The sequence below is a fragment of the Salmo trutta genome, chromosome 34 (assembly GCF_901001165.1).
Source record: "Salmo trutta chromosome 34, fSalTru1.1, whole genome shotgun sequence".
Taxonomy (NCBI): domain Eukaryota; kingdom Metazoa; phylum Chordata; class Actinopteri; order Salmoniformes; family Salmonidae; genus Salmo; species Salmo trutta.
The window spans coordinates 10,991,831-11,009,737 of record NC_042990.1 but is presented as its reverse complement, the minus strand read 5'-3'; the positions used below and the strand labels follow the sequence as shown (position 1 = coordinate 11,009,737).

The window sequence follows — 17,907 nt, the reverse complement described above, 5'->3', positions numbered from 1 at the left end:
TAGAGATTATGAAAAAATTATGATAATAGATACTAGTTAGCATAGTAACGTCATAGTAATCATTTTGGTATGAAATCTAAACTATCTAATAAGTCAATCCATTATAACTTTTCTTAATTCAATGATGTATTAGACTAATTTGTTGTTCTGAAAGAGACTAAATAATACTAGAATGGAGACTAAGCACTTTTATGTGCCAGTCATACTAGTCTTATCACCTGACACCTGGCAGTTCCAACCAATCAAACGATCTAATCATGTTGCCAAGTAAAAATTATTTTCTCAGGTGTGTAGTCAATGGAACTTGCCAGCGACAACAAGGAAACATCGCAATATAAGGACCTTCAAAACTAGCCTACCATTAAACAAAATGTTTGAGTTGTCATCAATAATATGAACATAACATTACAATTTAAATAATATGAACAAAACAGTCTATTTCATTTAAGAAACATAAATTTTTTTAAACTCAGCAAGTCAGGTAAGAACAAATTCTTATTTACAATGACAGCCTAGGAACAGTGGGTTAACTAACTGCCTTGTTCAGGGGCCCCACAACAGATTTTTACCTTGTCAGCTTGGAGGATTTGATCTAGCAACCTTTCAGTAACTAGCCCAACGCTCTAACCACTAGGTTACCACCTCGGCAGTAAATGAAAATGGCTTTTTAAGTTTATTATTGACTTGAAAAATAATGTAGGCTATATACACTGCTCAAAAAAATAAAGGGAACACTAAAATAACACATCCTAAACCTGAATGAATGAAATAATCTTATTAAATACTTTTTTCTTTACATAGTTGAATGTGCTGACAACAAAATCACAAAAATAATCAATGGAAATCCAATTTATCAACCCATGGAGGTCTGGATTTGGAGTCACACTCAAAATTAAAGTGGAAAACCACACTACAGGCTGATCCAACTTTGATGTAATGTCCTTAAAACAAGTCAAAATGAGGCTCAGTAGTGTGTGTGGCCTCCACGTGCCTGTATGACCTCCCTACAACGCCTGGGCATGCTCCTGATGAGGTGGCGGATGGTCTCCTGAGGGATCTCCTCCCAGACCTGGACTAAAGCATCCGCCAACTCCTGGACAGTCTGTGGTGCAACGTGGCGTTGGTGGATGGAGCTAGACATGATGTCCCAGATGTGCTCAATTGGATTCAGGTCTGGGGAACGAGCGGGCCAGTCCATAGCATCAATGCCTTCCTCTTGCAGGAACTGCTGACACACTTCAGCCACATGAGGTCTAGCATTGTCTTGCATTAGGAAGAACCCAGGGCCAACTGCACCAGCATATGGTCTCACAAGGGGTCTGAGGATCTCATCTCGGTACCTAATGGCAGTCAGGCTACTTCTGGCGAGCACATGGAGGGCTGTGCGGCCCCCCAAAGAAATGCCACCCCACACCATGACTGACCCACCGCCAAACCGGTCATGCTGGAGGATGTTGCAGGCAGCAGAACGTTCTCCACGGCGTCTCCAGACTCTGTCACGTCTGTCACATGTGCTCAGTGTGAACCTGCTTTCATCTGTGAAGAGCACAGGGCGCCAGTGGCGAATTTGCCAATCTTGGTGTTCTCTAGCAAATGCCAAACGTCCTGCACGGTGTTGGGCTGTAAGCACAACCCCCACCTGTGGACGTCGGGCCCTCATACCACCCTCATGGAGTCTGTTTCTGACCGTTTGAGCAGACACATGCACATTTGTGGCCTGCTGGAGGTCATTTTGCAGGGCTCTGGCAGTGCTCCTCCTTGCACAAAGGCGGAGGTAGCGGTCCTGCTGCTGGGTTGTTGCCCTCCTACGGCCCCCTCCACGTCTCCTGATGTACTGGCCTGTCTCCTGGTAGCGCCTCCATGCTCTGGACATTACGCTGACAGACACAGCAAACCTTCTTGCCACAGCTCGCATTGATGTGCCATCCTGGATGAGCTGCACTACCTGAGCCACTTGTGTGGGTTGTAGACTCCGTCTCATGCTACCACTAGAGTGAAAGCACCGCCAGCATTCAAAAGTGACCAAAACATCAGCCAGGAAGCATAGGAACTGAGAAGTGGTCTGTGGTCACCACCTGCAGAACCACTCCTTTATTGGGGGTGTCTTGCTAATTGCCTATAATTTCCACCTGTTGTCTATTCCATTTGCACAACAGCATGTGAAATTTATTGTCAATCAGTGTTGCTTCCTAAGTGGACAGTTTGATTTCACAGAAGTGTGATTGACTTGGAGTTACATTGTGTTGTTTAAGTGTTCCCTTTATTTTTTTGAGCAATGTATATATACAGTATATATATGGCTCTGCCAAGCGCTTTTATTTTCACTTATGATACATTTTCTAGAAGTAAAATTATTCTTACAAAATACGCTTTCAACCCTCACATGTATTGTATGACCTGAAAATATACAAGTATACACAATTCTGTCTAATTTAAGTCCGCCCCACGATGCTATGACTGTGTGCTCTTAGCTTTCTCTAACAAGTAAACTCCTGTGTTGATCCTGATCATTAAGTTGAACAGGTGTTGCACAAAATCCAAAGTCTCTTCTCTGATGAAACTGTACTTCATAAGCAATAGTCAATACCTTGTCTTTGCACACCATTCATAATCAGAACGCAAATTTTGGTTTGTTGTTGCTTACAATTCTGTTATCATTAGCCAATAATATCCTCCTGTAGATAAATTCATGTGCAACAGGCTATACTTTTGGATCTTTAAAAAAAATGTGCCTGGTAGACCCTATTTTGAATTATAGAACGTGCAAAAAAGGGGCTTTTATACGTTTTTTTTTATTCAGAAAAACAAATCATACAGAATGTTTCAAAAGCAGTACAGGTTACATACATTGTGTGTGTACGTCTGTGGGCATGTATGTATGCAATAAGTCATGTAACATAGTGGTTTAGTGAATTGTAACAGAGTAATGCCATGAGAAATTAATGAAATAATTTTGTGAATGCATTTAGTCCACAGGTAGAGTTCATAACACCTGAGACCCTATTCATAAAAACCGCTGACTAGGTTTCTGGCATAAGATAAAAAAATATATTTTTGTCTCGAGCTTCAAGACTGCATGTTGGAATTATTGGTGTTCTCCATAAATAAATGTTTACAAGGTGATATTAAAAGAAACTCCACTGCAAATGAATTCAAGAGTGTAGCTTTGTCTTAGCTTGGAAACCTAGTGAACGGTTTTGAAATTGTCCCTAGATTGAAATAGGGTTGGCTTGCCTTCTCTAGTCACTCGGAGGCTCAGTCACTGGTATACTTTACAAAGCCATTTTGGGTTTACTACCATTTAATTTGGGCATTTTTATTATTCAGAAATGTGATGGGAACTCTCTTTGTTTGCAGGACTTTATCCTGCTGACTGTTCCAAATGTCCGAACTGAATTTGGTAGAAAGGCTTTTATGTACTCTGCACCATCGGCTTGGAACGCCTTCCAAAATAGTTTTAAACTGGAAGAACTTGTCCCGATTGGTGTTTTTAAATCATTGATGAAGGATTTTGTTGCCGATTCCTTGACCTGTCAATGTTTTTAATTTGCCATTTTATGATATCATTATGGCCACTACCATAAATGATTTTTACTTTTAGTTTTTCATGTCGTCTGTCTGTAATTGTGTATGACTTGGTGCTGCCTATCTTGGCCAGGATAAACAATCATAACAAACGATATTGCAAATACCCAAAGTATTATCAATGCTCTATAATATTAAACAACAAAATAATTAGTACATATATTTGCAGAAACGTAAAACAAGATATTGTTTGGCCAGAGGTATAAAAACATATCAGCATCTACCTCTAGGCTTATATAACCCTGAAGCATTATACAAATACCTTAAAGATGCCTCTAAGAAACATCCATTGCAACAGTAAAATAATGAAATACACGACAGAATACATTCACTACTATCCCCCATAGTACAAAAGTTAACCTATTCTATTCTGTGCAAATAATAAATATTCCAAACAGTCTGGCACAGTTGTGGGATGTGATAGATCCCAAATGAATACAACCACTAGCATCAAAAAAACAGTTTCAAGCCATGAGCCTGAAGCCATAGATGAGAACATTTAAAATGTTGATGAACTATTAGGCTATTTCTTCACAGTATAAGCGCAGCAATGCGCACATAGCAGTAGGCTATAAGTGCAAATGTTCCATTAGCAGGAAAACACCATTCTCAAAAGTGACCACAAATGCGATAACGCATGTAATGCTTTTTTTTGTATATAAAGGTGCATATTTATGGTGAAAATGATCTTCCCCAAACTTCAAACTCACACGCTCTGTGAAGACCAAGGAGCTCTCCAAACAGGTCAGAGACAAAGTTGTGGAGAAGTACAGATCAGGGTTGGGTTATAAAAAAATATCTGAAACTTTGAACATCCCACGGAGCACCATTAAATCCGTTATTAAAAAATGGAAAGAATATGGCACCTCAACAAACCTGCTAATAGAGGGCCAACCACCAAAACTCACAGACCAGGCAAGGAGGGCATAAATCAGAGGCAATAAAGAGACCAAAGATTACCCAGAAGGAGCTGCAAAGCTCCACAGTGGAGATTGGAGTATCTGTCCATCGGACCACTTTAAGCCGTACACTCCACAGAGCTGGGCTTTACAGAAGAGTGGCCAGAAAAAAGCCATTGCTTAAAGTGTTCGCCAAAAGACATGTGGGAGACTCCCCAAACATATGGAAGAAGGTACTCTGGTCAGATGAGACTAAAATTTAGTTTTTCGGCCATCAAGATAAACGCTATGTCTGGCGCGAACCCAACACCTCTCATCACCCCGAGATGAATAGCTACGCACACTCCAATTTTCCGTTTTTTTGTCTTATTTCTTGCTTGTTTCACAATAAAAAATATTTTGCATCTTCAAAGTGGTAGGCATGTTGTAAATCAATGATACAAACCCCCCCAAAAATCTATTTTAATTCCATGTTGTAAGGCAACAATATAGGAATAATGTCAAGGGGGTGAATACTAGAGGTTGACCGATTATGATTTTTCGACGCCGATACCGATTATTGGAGGCCCAAAAAAACCCGCTACCGATTAATCGGCCGATTATTATTATGATTTTTTTTATATGTATATATATACACACACACACACACACACACACACAGCTCTGAAGTGACAACGATACTGAAGAGTCTGCTTAGGAGACAAATACTCTCAACTGTTTGAACAATAAAAAACTAGAGTTTAAGTTACCTGTGATGAATGCTGAAAACAAAAACTGTAATTTCTATATGCAGGAAATCCTATTTTAATAATGGGCATGGTAAGAATTGACTACCAAAGTGCGAGTCACAATTCCCATGACACCTTCTAGCAAAATCTGAAAAGCGGTTCCTTCATTTATTCCATAGGATATTTTTAGATTAACTTAAAATAAGGTCTGTGTTTGGTTTAGGCTTACACCACCTTGCCAATTTTATAACTGTGTAGATATCCATAGGATATAACTCTGATCAATATAAGCGAAGATAATTTTTTTTGTAGAGTGGATTTATGAAAATATGTTGACAAACGTTACCTAGTGAGATTTACACGGGTATCAAAACGCCGAGGCGGTTTAAGCACAAAACACAGACCTTATTTGAAGTAGATCAAGACATTCTCTATGGAAGACATGAACGGTAAAATAACGAAGGAACCCCTTTCAAGTTCAGCCGCAAGTTATTACAGGAATTATGACGCGTCGACTATTTCTCTCTAAACCATATATCTTTGACTATTACGAGCCAGCTGCTGCCTACCACCGCTCAGTCAGACTGCTCTATCAAATATCAAATCATAGACTTAACTATAATATAATAAACCTTAGGTCATTAATATGGTCAAATCCGGAAACTATCATCTCGAAAACATTATTCTTTCAGTGACATACGGAACCGTTCCGTATTTTATCTAACGGGTGGCAACCATAAGTCTAAATATTCCTGTTACATCGCACAACCTACAATGTTATTTCATAGTTCGCAACAAGCCAGGCGGCCCAAACTGCTGCATATACCCTGACTCTGTTTGCAAGAGAAGTGACACATTTTCCCTAGTTAAAAGAAATTCATGTTAGCAGGCAATATTAACTAAATATGCAGGTTTAAAAATATATACTAGTGTATTGATTTTAAGAAAGACATTGATGTTTATGGTTAGGTACACGTCGGAGCAAAGACAGTCCTTTTTCGCGAATGCGCACCACATCGATTATATGCAAAGCAGGACAGGCTAGATAAACTAGTAATATCATCAACCATGTGTAGTTAACTAGTGTTTATGATTGATTGATTGTTTTTTTTATAAGATAAGTTTAATGCCAGCTAGCAACTTACCTTGGCAACGTAAAGCAGGCGGTTAGAGCGTTGGGCTAGTTAACGTAAGGTTGCATTCCCAAGCTGACAAGGTAAAAATCTGTCGTTCTGCCGTCATTGAAAATAAGAATGTGTTCTTAACTGACTTGCCTAGTTAAATAAAGGTTTAAAAAAATATATAAAAAAAAAAAAATCGGCAAATCGGTGGCCAAAAATACTGATTACCGATTGTTATGAAAACCTGAAATCGGCCCTAATTAATCGGCCATTCCGATTAATCGGTCGACCTCTAGTGAATACTTTCGCAAGCCACTGTATATCATTCAAGTGATAGGCTAATATTGTCACCCATCAGACTATTCTTGATTTAATGTTGTCTTTACATATACTAAATAATATATGTGTGAAATTTGTTTTGATTTAGAATGGACCATTATCATGCACTTGTATAGAAACAGGGACAGCTGAAACAAATGCGTCAGTAGGCCATACTCCTGTTTTAAAGTGAAGCAATGTGCTTAATACTAGGATAGTTGAGAAATAAAATATAGTAGGCCTAGCATATAGAAAGCTGATGGAATCCTATTTTTAATAATGACCATCATTCTGTTTTCTCACGCAATTGCATAGCCTATAGAAATGTTTGAGCAACATGACCTCTAGGGCTCTCGTGAAATGTTTGATTTGATTTTTGAATACATTTGCATTGATCTCAGAGTGATTAAAGGGACAATAGAGTTAGCCAGTTTGGTAGGATACTAATGACCATCAGCAGCATCAGACCTTGGAGAAGTCTAATTAGCGTGACTAAACGGTCATGTGGAATTTGACTGCCGTCATGACTCGTGGCCACACCGAAACAGCTCTAGCCATACTATAAAATGATGAAATGAATTGACTGTCCTTCATGGTCCGGTCAGGAAGTTTGGCCACCAATGGTCATCTAGCCACCTGCACATAAATAGACAACATGGAAAAGATGTGCATTATTAGATTGAACACATACATTACAGTGCAATGTAAAATATTACCCATGACAATAATTGACATGACTCAGCTCTAATTACAAATGGATGGTGTCAAATACCACCTATGAATTTGTTCTTAACTGACTTGCCTAGTTAAATAAAGGTTGAATAAAAATGTTATTAAATTAACCAACCAGTGGTTTGGATCTTTAACTTTATCTTTTGGTGATAAAACAAGTGTTATCTGTGACATTTTGAAAGTGATATTCCTTATGTTCTAAACTGTCTATTTATTGACAAATGCAAACTTTGTAAGAACAACAAAGGAAATGTATTTATTACATTAAAGTAACCAATTCTAAGTGACAAACCAAAGCAGCATATAATTCATACTCGTTTTATGCTATCTCCATAATTACTCGTTAGGAAATTATTTTGGTAATAAACACGCAACATTTAAATATTAGAGGAACCAGAAGAACCCTTTGAGACTTGAGTTGGATATCACTGAATTATTCAACCATCCAAATTGCAAGTTGAAGAAGAGATGACAGAAGGGTTGATTTCAATCTAGACTTACTTCCCTTAGGCAGCATTGACTTCTTAACGTCCTCCTCACTGCCTCTGTCTGAGGACCCTGTGTTCTGGCTGGCTTTACCTGAAATAGTGTCAGAGGGAAACTGTCTTTCTACAGTCTCAAAGTAATTAGTAAACAAATACAATCTAAGTCTTGGATTGATATTAAGTATGGACACATGACTGTAAGTCGCTTTGGATAAAAGCGTCTGCTTAATGTATTTGATTTTTTTATTATGGGTCAACGGATATTAGATTACCAGAGTCTGATGAGGTTCTGCTTTCATCATCTTTGGCTAATAAAAGGGAGAAAACAGTCACTCATTTCATTCCAGATATTACTAAAATATCTGTTTCAGTGCAAGAAGATCATGTTGTAATAGGATAAATGGGTCCTTATTCAAAACCCAATGGGAAATCGAAACAGTATTGGTTGTTACATAGAACACCTTTTTAAGTTTGATTGTTGTTCTGATATTAAAGTATCATATTGTCCTTATAACTAATGTCAAAAGTATGTTATATGTAACATTCAATGTGTTGATAAATGACATGTACAGTGCATTCGGAAAGTATTCAGACCCCTTCCCTTTTTACCACATTTTGTTAAGTTTCAGCCTTATTATAAAATTTATAAAATTACATTTGTTTCTCATCAATCTACACACAATACCCCATAATGAAAAAGCAATACATTTTTAGCTAATTTATGAAGATAAAAAAAACAACAGAAATACCTTATTTACCCAAGTATTCAGACCCTTTGCTATAAGAATCGAAATTGAGCTCAGGTGCATCATATTTCCATTAATCATCCTTGAGATGTTTCTACAACTTGATTGGAGTCATCCGGTGGTAAATTCAATTGATTGGGCATGATTTGGAAAGGCACATGCCTGTCTATATAAGGTCCCACAGGTGACAGTGCATGTCCGAGCAAAAACCAAGCCATGAGGTTGAAGGAATTGTCCTGGGGTAGGGTACCAAAAAAATGTCTGCTGCATTGAAGTTCCCAAAGAACAGTGGCCTCCATCATTCTTAAATGGAAGAAGTTTGGAACCACCAAGACTCTTCCTAGAGCTGGCCGCCTGGAGAAGGGCGTGACCAAGAACCTAATGGTCACTCTTACAGAGCTCCAGAGATCCTATGCGGAGATGCGAGAACCTTCCAGAAGGACAACCATCTTTGCAGCACTCCACCAATCAGGCCTTTATGGTAGTGGCCAGATGGAAGCCACTCCTCAGTAAAAGGACATGACAGCTTGCTTGGAGTTTGCCGAAAGGCACTAAAAGGACTCTCAGACCATGAGAAACAAGATACTTTGCTCTGATGAAACCAAGATTGAACTCTTTGGCCTGAATGCCAAGTGTCACGTCGGGAGGAAACCTGGCACTTTCCCTACGGTGAGGCATGGTGGTGGCAGCTTCATGCTGTGGGGATGTTTTTCAGCGGCAGGGACTGGGGAGACTAGTCAGAATCGAGGGTAAGATGAGTGGAGCAAAGTACAGAAAACCTTAGGACCTCAGACTGGGGCAAAGGTTCACCTTCCAACAGGCCAACGACCCTAAGCACACAGCCAAGACAACGCAGGATTGGCTTCAGGACAAGGCTCTGAATGTCCTTGAGTGACCCAACAGGAGCCCAGACTTGAACCTGATCGAACATCTCTGGAGACCTGAAAATAAATGTGAATCGATGCTCCTCATTCAACCTGACAGTGCTTGAGAGGATCTGCAGAGAAAAATGGGAAAAACTCCCCAAATACAGGCATGCCAAGCTTATAGCGTCATACCCAAGAAGACTTGAGGCTGTAATCTCTGCCAAAGGTGGTTCAACAAAGTACTAAGTAAAGGTTTAAATGTCTTATTTCAGTTTCACATTTTCCATAATTTGCAAAAATGTCTAAACCGGTTTTTGCTTTGTCATTATGGGGTATTGTGTTGTTGGGTTTTGAGAATATGAAATATACTAATTCAAGTCACTGATGAAGTGCTAAGGTTTAGAGGGTAACACCAGAAGTTAAGGGTTATATGAGGAAGGTATATAGTGGGTGCAACTAAGCTTGGAATGTGTTGAGTGCAGGGAACACGATCGCATGTAGCAGTACTGATAAACCGTTGAAGGCTCATATCACTTAGCTCCCTGCTTAGCAAGAATGATGGAGGACGAGGAGACTCCATCCAAAATGGGGTATGAATACTACCACGGGGGAAGCCATGTCTGTGTCTGAATTACAGCTGTATCGACTCTTTCGGAGGAATTAAACTTGGTTAAGCTTCTCTTGTGACAGTGAGTTATTTACTCTGAAAATTAGAACCTAACAGTGTCCAGATTGAAGAGGGAGGGGGAAAAAAATGTAATCCATTTTAGAATAAGGCTGTAACGTAACAAAATGTTGAAAAAGTCAAGGGGTCTGAATACTTTTCGAATGCACTGTATACAGACAGAGGGAGAGGCTGTGATACTAACCTCTAGTTCTCAAGCCATTAATCACTTTAATGTGTAGAGAAAAATAAATAGAAATGTTAAATTCATATAGATTTTGGCCGTAGTGCCCACCTTTCATAGTAGTACCTTAGATAAAACTTTTCTTAACATTTAATAACAAAAACATTTAATTGTTAATTGATATAAATCAAGACCTACCAATTGTCCCTCTTCTGTGCAGAACAAACAGGACCACCGAAACCAAGATCAGAACTGCAATAAAGGCGATGACTACAGCCCCAATGACTACAGCACCGAAACTACTGCAATCACAACATGTTCCATCTGCAAAACAAAAGGTATAGTATTTAGACAAAGCAACAATATGTAACCAGAAGCCAATTTCAGTTTTGTTCCTGCTTCACTTGCAAAGCTGTTGTTAGTATGGTGTTCAGTTCAAATTAAGATTGTTTCCTGTGTCAATAACACTAAACCATATTAACCATCAATAATAACACTAAACAAAATTAGCCATACTTTACCCCATTTTACCACAATTGGCTCCTCCAAAGGTCTATGGTTGACATAACATTCATACGTTTCCTTGTCTGCCTCTGGGATCTGCACACTCATCCTGATCTGGTAGGTCTCATCATCATTGGGTAGAACTCCTGCAGACTGCACTCCATCATGTTCGGTCAATGGAACAGCATTCTTCTTAATACGCATAACCACATCTTTGGGATAGAAACCTGTGGCCATGCAGGTCAGTCGGACATGTCCTGCAGTTTTGGCCTTTTTAGCAAATGCATAGACCTTTGGAGCGGCTAAAGAGGGAATAAACAGAGAACATTATTATTTCTGATCTCACATGTACAAATGGTCGTTTTGTTAACCATTTGTTAGGCTATACTAGTTAAGTATTCACAATCAGCCCTACTGAATTCTTTGTCCTCATATTCCATGAATTTGGACAGCCAGTCTACACACTCCTTCTCCAGGTAGCCCTTGGTGTACTGGTTGAGGATCTGCACCCCGTCCCACTTCCTCTTAGTCGGCAGAGCTTGATCAACTGGGGCCACCCACTGCATAGTGACATCATCAAAGGCCAGGAAGTCGTCACCATCATAGCTGTATTGGTCAGTGCCCTTTATGAATTTCAATGTGCCGTTACTCTGTTGATCAATCTCACAGCCATGTTTCCACTGAAGGATATGCAGATCTGAGAGGAAAAACCAATAATGAAAAAGAAGGTGAATGACGCCTCTATGACAATATACACGGATAACTAATGACCTACAATTTTAAAAGATTAACGGTGAGCGTAGGACAGATTGCAGGTGTTCCCTCACCAGTGTCGTTGTGCCTCATGCGCTCCATCAGGATGTTGACGTTGACTTTGAACCACTGCTCCTTGCTCTTGCGTGACTGAGTGCCTTTTTCCCAGTAGTCTGCTGGCAGCTTCTCCCTCATCCAGTCCTGTTTGGGAATCTTCTTCTTTGACACACTGTCATAGTAGTCAATCTGTTTGTTGTTCATCAGACCCATGGCAGTGAACTCATGGATACCAGGCAATTCTACTGGCTTTGACAGGGCAGTGTAGATGTAATTCAGGGAGTAGATGTCTGTAGGGAAAAACATTTAAACATTTGAGATAATTTGTCTGAATCTGCCTTCTCTCCATGTTACTCAGACAATGCTGTAAAACTTGAAACGGAATTTTTTTATCTCTATCATACTGTAGGTCTGTAATGGCCAACAAAATAACGTATTCAATTAATAGTGTCAGAGAGGCTATGCATGATGTTGTCTAAATGGTAGGTGACATAAATAACAAATAAGCCCACACTAGTTCATTAGTGAGAAGTGGGACACATTCTGCAACTTATAAATCAACCTATTTCCTATTAATATATGAAAGGGATACTTCTGGATTTTGGCAATGAGGCCCTTTATCTACTTCCCCAGTCAGATGGGTTTTGGTTTTGAATTAGACCATTTGCATTTGTGAATATGAAATTGACCTAGTATTATTAGCAGTTGAATTAAATATACTACATCTTTATCTATGTCAGAATTTCAGAAATAAATCATTATAGCAAAACCATAAAATAGTACAACTGGTCCTATTTTTTTTGTAACAAAATTCTGTATGTCAATCCAAAACATTCTGCTATAAATACAGGCAAAAAACAAATGCAAAATGGTCTCCTCCTCCATTCCACAGAAATTACATTTATAGTCAATATTCAGCTTGAATCTTTCCAAAACATGTTTCACAGGATAAATGATATGTAACATTTTAAATGAAACTTCCTTTACCTTGTACAATATTTGTTAGCAATTTTCCATGCTTTCCCCCCCATTGTATATCACCATAGATATTTGACCAAAAGAATATTGCTGAGGGAATTGTAGTATCACAAACAATGTTCCTAATCTGTTTATTACTACATTTATCTTTGATGTTAATATTGCCAATGAATACATTTTCATGTAAATCTATGTTACTTACATCAACCACAGAGGAATTTAAGAGATACAACCCCCCCCTTGGAATCGCATCAAAAACAATTGCATATTCTTTTGGGGTTATTGAAATTTTAAACTTACCAAGAAATTCCCCATATGAGAGTAGATATCCATCCTCATTCAGTAACTGACCAACCAAAATAATTTTATTCTCAAATCAGTTACGAAAAAAATAGACTTATTTTTAAATCGTATATCGTTGTTGTTCCATATAAAGTATCTGTGAGGGAAAAAAATGTGTTTATACGCTAACATCCAAGCTAAAATTGCCTGCTTATGGAATTTGGCCAACTTTACTGGGAATTTATCAACATCAAAATTACATCGAAGCAAAAATGTAAAACCACCAACAGAGTCAAATAAATACTTAGGGAAGACATTCCAAATACTGTTCTGGTTCTTAACATACTTCAGAATCCAATTTATTTAAAAAGTATTATATAGAGTATTGAAATCTAAAACGTCAGGACCTCCTTGTTCTTGGGTATTAGTGAGAATATCTTTTCGTAGATAGTGAGGCTTGTTCCTCCAAATAAAAATATAAAGAATCTTATCTAAGTCCTTTACAATTTTAGGGGATAATTAAAGTAATAAGGAGACATAAACCGATCTGGATAAGCCTTCAGCTTTGGACAATAAAACCCGATGTCACGACTTCCGCCGAAGTCTGCTCCTCTCCTTGTTCGGGCGGCGTTCGGCATTCGACGTCACCGGTCTTCTAGCCATCGCCGCTCCACTGTTCATTGTTCCATTTGTTTTGTCTTGTTTCCCCCCACACCTGGTTTACATTCCCTAATCACACTACATATATATTCCCTCTGTTCCCCCCATGTTTTTGTGTGGAATTTTTTTTGTTACATGTTTCGTGTTACGCGCCAGGCTGGTTTTCCCCGGGTACCGTGTTGTACCCGAGTGTGTTAAATTGTTTAACTTATGCATTATTGTGACTGTCGTCGCGCTTTGCACAGGTTTTTGGAGCAGTTGCGTCAGTCCGTTGTTACTTCTGTCAATTAAAGTGTGCGCCTGATCACAACTCTCCGCTTTCCTAAACCTGACTTCTTACCAGTAGCGCACAACCTAACACCTGACCATATAACAAAATATCTCTCAGCAACCAGAGGTTCAATTTCTTCTTTGTTTTCTCAATAATGGGGTTAAAGTTCAATTCACTCCTGTGTTTTTCATCCTTACATATAACAATTCCAAGATAAGTAACCTTATCTTTAATTGGGATACCATATACTTCCTGTAAAACACAATCCCTGTCACGTATCACTTGAATAGCAGGAGGGGTGAAGTCAGGCACAGGAGACTGAGGTCCGTGAAACACACGTTTAATAAATAGTCAAAAAATGCCGCAACACGGCAGGGCGCACACGCAAATAAAATAGGAGAACATCTCCTAAATACAGTGGTACGGGACACAGCCCGGCAACCCTAATGCCTAAAAATATGCAGCGTAGAGAGGACAAACAATTCCCCTTCTTGCCAAAAAGGAATGACATAAAATAATCCCGCACAAATCCCCAAACGAAACAGACAAACTAAATACCCCACTAATTAACTAACACAGAACAGGTGCTGACCTAGACAAACATAACCAAAAGACACAGAAACATAGATCGGTGGCAGCTAGTAGGCCGGCGACAAAGACCGCAGAGCACTGCCCGACCAGGGAGAGGCGCCACCTTCTGTGGACGTTGTGACAATCCCTGAGTGGAAATATGACTAATTTATTGATATTAATTTTCAAACCCGAAACTAAGGAAAAGTCTTCAAAACAGTTAACCGCTTTAGAAACCTCATTCCTGTTTCTTAAAAATATGGTGGTATCACCATCCAGTGGACATACTATAAATTCATTGCCAAGTGCTGAAACACCTCGAAAATTCTGTGAATTTCCCTTCCATTAACAAAAGCCTTGGCTCCCGCAAAGTATGAACTTTTCCCTTCCTTTCTTATTCATCGGCCGCAGACGATTCCGAGCTTCTTTGTCAAATGCTGTCAGATCCTCCTTGAACCTCAGGTTGATCTTCTTTAAATAGTCATTTTTCTTTGCGCTTTTCCATGTCATATCCATTTTACATTTTAGTCATTTAGCAGACACTCTTATCCAGAGCGACTTACAGTAGTGAATGCATACATTTCATGCATTTTTTTGTTTTGCCAGTACAAGAACCCACAACCCTGGCGTTGCACACACCACGCTGGCGTTGCAAACACCATGCTCTACCAACTGAGCCACAGGGAAGGCCATCCCTCGCTGTCCTGGAGATGAATCTCATGATCACTGGTCGTGGTGGCTGGTTGTTTTCCCCATCTCTCAGCCGACCCAGGCGGTGCACTACACCCAGAGAACAACAACATTTCACTCCTCCTCCGGGACTATTGCCCTGAAAATGTCCTTCACTCTTGCTTTAATGTTCTCGTCAGATATTTCTGCTATTCCATAAATTCGAAGATTCCATCTCCAACCATACCGGTCATTCTCGTTTACCTTTGACTCCATTTCAGTGAGTTTCTTCTCCTGCTTTGCAACCTGAATTTTCAATGTTGCGTTCTGCTGCTTCAGAGTTTTTACTTCCTCAGCATTGAAATCAATTGATTTCTTCGGGCTAACGATACTGATAGTGTTCTTTTTGACCAAATCCATGATGTCATCTGCGCTCTCTTTGATTTTAGCCGTGATGTTGTCCTGTAGCTGGCTCATTGATGGTTCACTTCTCAGCTTCTTTGGAAGTTGCTCCTTGGTTGGGGTATTCGGGTATGAATCACATTCACTCCCCTTTTTTACACTGCAAGCATATGAGTGAGTTACAACAATTTCAATGGTTTGATTTAATTACAAAATGATTCAAAATAGCTACAGTGTATGGTTAGATATCATTTTTTTGTGAAAAAAACTAATTGCAACTGCAGTCTAAAACTACAAACTTTGTGAGAAAACCCTAAAATTCTTTCTCAGCTAGAAATAGAAATGTCACACCCTCTCATGCCACCATCTTGAGCCCCCCCCCCCCGTGTTTTGTTGTTGTCATATTTTTTGGGGTGGACCCCAGGAAGAGTAGCTGCTGCTAAACAAATAAACAAATGTGTGTACAATTCCAGTAGTCATTATCAGTATATAGACTACCGTATAATTGCAAACACATTACAAACATATAAAGTTATTTGCACATGTTCTACTTTGTGATAAAAAAAAAGTAGATAATGCTATGCCTTGTTGGTCTAAGCAAAGTAAAAAAGCTCATTAATGTATTATGTTTCCTTACAAATGTGTGTTGTTATTGCACCGTTCCTGGCCTGTAAGTGCGCAATAGTTTTCCAGTAACCGATACAATGATGGAGGAACGCGCATAAAGGTCGACTACAAATGCTACAATGCAATTACAACAAGTAGACTATTATGCTAATATACCAAAGCAGTATATATGGTATGCGATTTTAAAAGTTATATTTTTTATTATTATTTTGCCACGCCTGGCCGTAAACGTTTACTTTCACTTTCACATCGAGTACACAACTTACCGCTTTGGCTCCGGCAAATACATTCCAGAGAAAAATATAAAACAAAAAACATCAAATTAGGTCTATACATCTTGCTAATTAATCTACAGACGTTTTTCTTCAGCTATATCCCTATTATAGTATATGTCGATGGAAAGCTCCTTCACAAATGTATGTTGCGTTGCGTTCCTTGCCCTTTGAGAATTTCTAGCCAATAGTGATGGGTCGTTCGCGAACGAGTCGGCTCTAAGAGCTGGCTCTTGTAGGTGAACGTTGGGAGCCGGCTCGCATTGGGAGCCGGTTCTACGCACAACCTACAACGGCATGCGAACTGTGCACCCAACTGTGAAGCTAGCTGTAGCAGAGCTTCGAGAAACTAGCGGGCCTGCTAGTGATAGTGGTGGAGCCAGCATCCACTCACTCAAGTAAGCCTTCTCCGCGACCCACAGCCACTCAGTCTTCTATGGACCAGTTTATGCCAAAGTCTGTCTGTAGCAAAACAAGGCCGAATTGATATTGCATTGGCTAAAATGATTGCCACCGATTTTCAGCCATTTTCGATCATGGAGGACAGAGGTTTTAGAAATTATAGCAATAGTCTAAATCCGATGTATACAATTCCAAGCAGGAAAACCCTTTCAAAATCACTTATTCCACGACTGTATGAGAGCACACAGGCTTCAGTGCGGGAAAGAGTCCAAAAAGCTACTGCAGTTTGCCTTACCACTGACTGCTGGACATCAAGGGTAACCACATCTTACATGTTGCATGTCACTTCATTGAAGATTTGTCATTGTCTAGCTGTCTTCTGGACTGCTTTGAGTTCAGCGACAGACACACCTCAGAGAACTTGGCAGAGGAACTGTTGAGAGTGGCCAGAGAATGGCAAGTAGATGGAAAAGTGGTCTGTTGTGTTAGCGACAATGCAGCTAACATAACCAAAGCCATGAAAATGTTTAAATGGACCCATCATCCATGTCTTGCCCACACAATCAACCTGATTGTAAGAGATGCTCTGAAGGTGATGAAGCCCACTGTGGACAAAGTGAAAGCAGCTGTGGAATACTTCCACAGGAGCACAGTAGGTGCTGAAAAACTAAAGTCTACACAATGCCAGATGGGGATGCCTGAGCTGAGGTCTAAACAAGACTGCACCACAAGATGGAATTCAACATTTTATATGTTGAAGCGGTTTCTTGAGTCAAAGGATGCCATCATATCTACCCTGGCCATTGTCAATGCACCTGTTGATGCTCTGACCCAAGAGGAATGGGAGGTGGTGGAGGAGGTGTGCAGAGTCCTGGAACCCTTTGAGCAGGTCACTGTGGAGATCAGTGGAGAGAGGTAAAGTAAGCAGTTATTACTACATCATTATTTAATCCAGTATTATATATGTATATGAGCAGTAGATGAGAATGTAGTATCAGTAGACAAAACATGAACCTGAACTAATAAGTTACTGTTCTCTCTTTTCAGCTATGCGACAGCCTCAAAAATGATACTCCTGTGTAAGGGTCTGCAGCGAAACACTGCCAGCCACCAGAAAGAGAAGCAAATGTAA

The 17,907-nt window shown here is 39.6% G+C and overlaps 1 protein-coding gene across 4 annotated transcripts; it reads right to left on the bottom strand.

Moving 5' to 3' along the window:
* Positions 1 to 6,749: 6,749 nt before the first annotated feature.
* On the bottom strand, positions 6,750 to 16,572 carry LOC115173566 (major histocompatibility complex class I-related gene protein). Of its 4 annotated transcripts, none has more exons than XM_029731789.1 (9): positions 16,368 to 16,572; positions 11,660 to 11,932; positions 11,236 to 11,529; positions 10,850 to 11,134; positions 10,527 to 10,652; positions 10,350 to 10,373; positions 8,141 to 8,176; positions 7,885 to 7,962; positions 6,750 to 7,287 (listed from the first exon to the last, which is right to left on the bottom strand). In XM_029731789.1, the coding sequence occupies exons 1-9, from the start codon at positions 16,435 to 16,437 to the stop codon at positions 7,280 to 7,282; spliced, it is 1,194 nt and encodes a 397-aa protein (XP_029587649.1). In that variant the 5' UTR covers positions 16,438 to 16,572; the 3' UTR covers positions 6,750 to 7,279. The 4 variants fall into 4 exon arrangements, with proteins under 4 accessions (XP_029587649.1, XP_029587650.1, XP_029587652.1 ...); XM_029731790.1 differs by having other exon boundaries at positions 11,248 to 11,529; XM_029731792.1 differs by lacking the exon at positions 10,350 to 10,373.
* Positions 16,573 to 17,907: the final 1,335 nt, after the last annotated feature.

Excerpts from the sequence above, each read along its gene's own strand:
- LOC115173566 (XM_029731789.1), bottom strand. The coding sequence starts at position 16,437 with ATGTATAGACCTAATTTGATGTTTTTTGTTTTATATTTTTCTCTGGAA. Across the intron at positions 11,933-16,367 it reads TATTTGCCGGAGCCAAAGCG|ACATCTACTCCCTGAATTAC; the intron begins GTAAGTTGTGTA and ends TTTTCCCTACAG. Across the intron at positions 11,135-11,235 it reads AGAATTCAGTAGGGCTGATT|CCGCTCCAAAGGTCTATGCA; the intron begins GTGAATACTTAA and ends TTCCCTCTTTAG.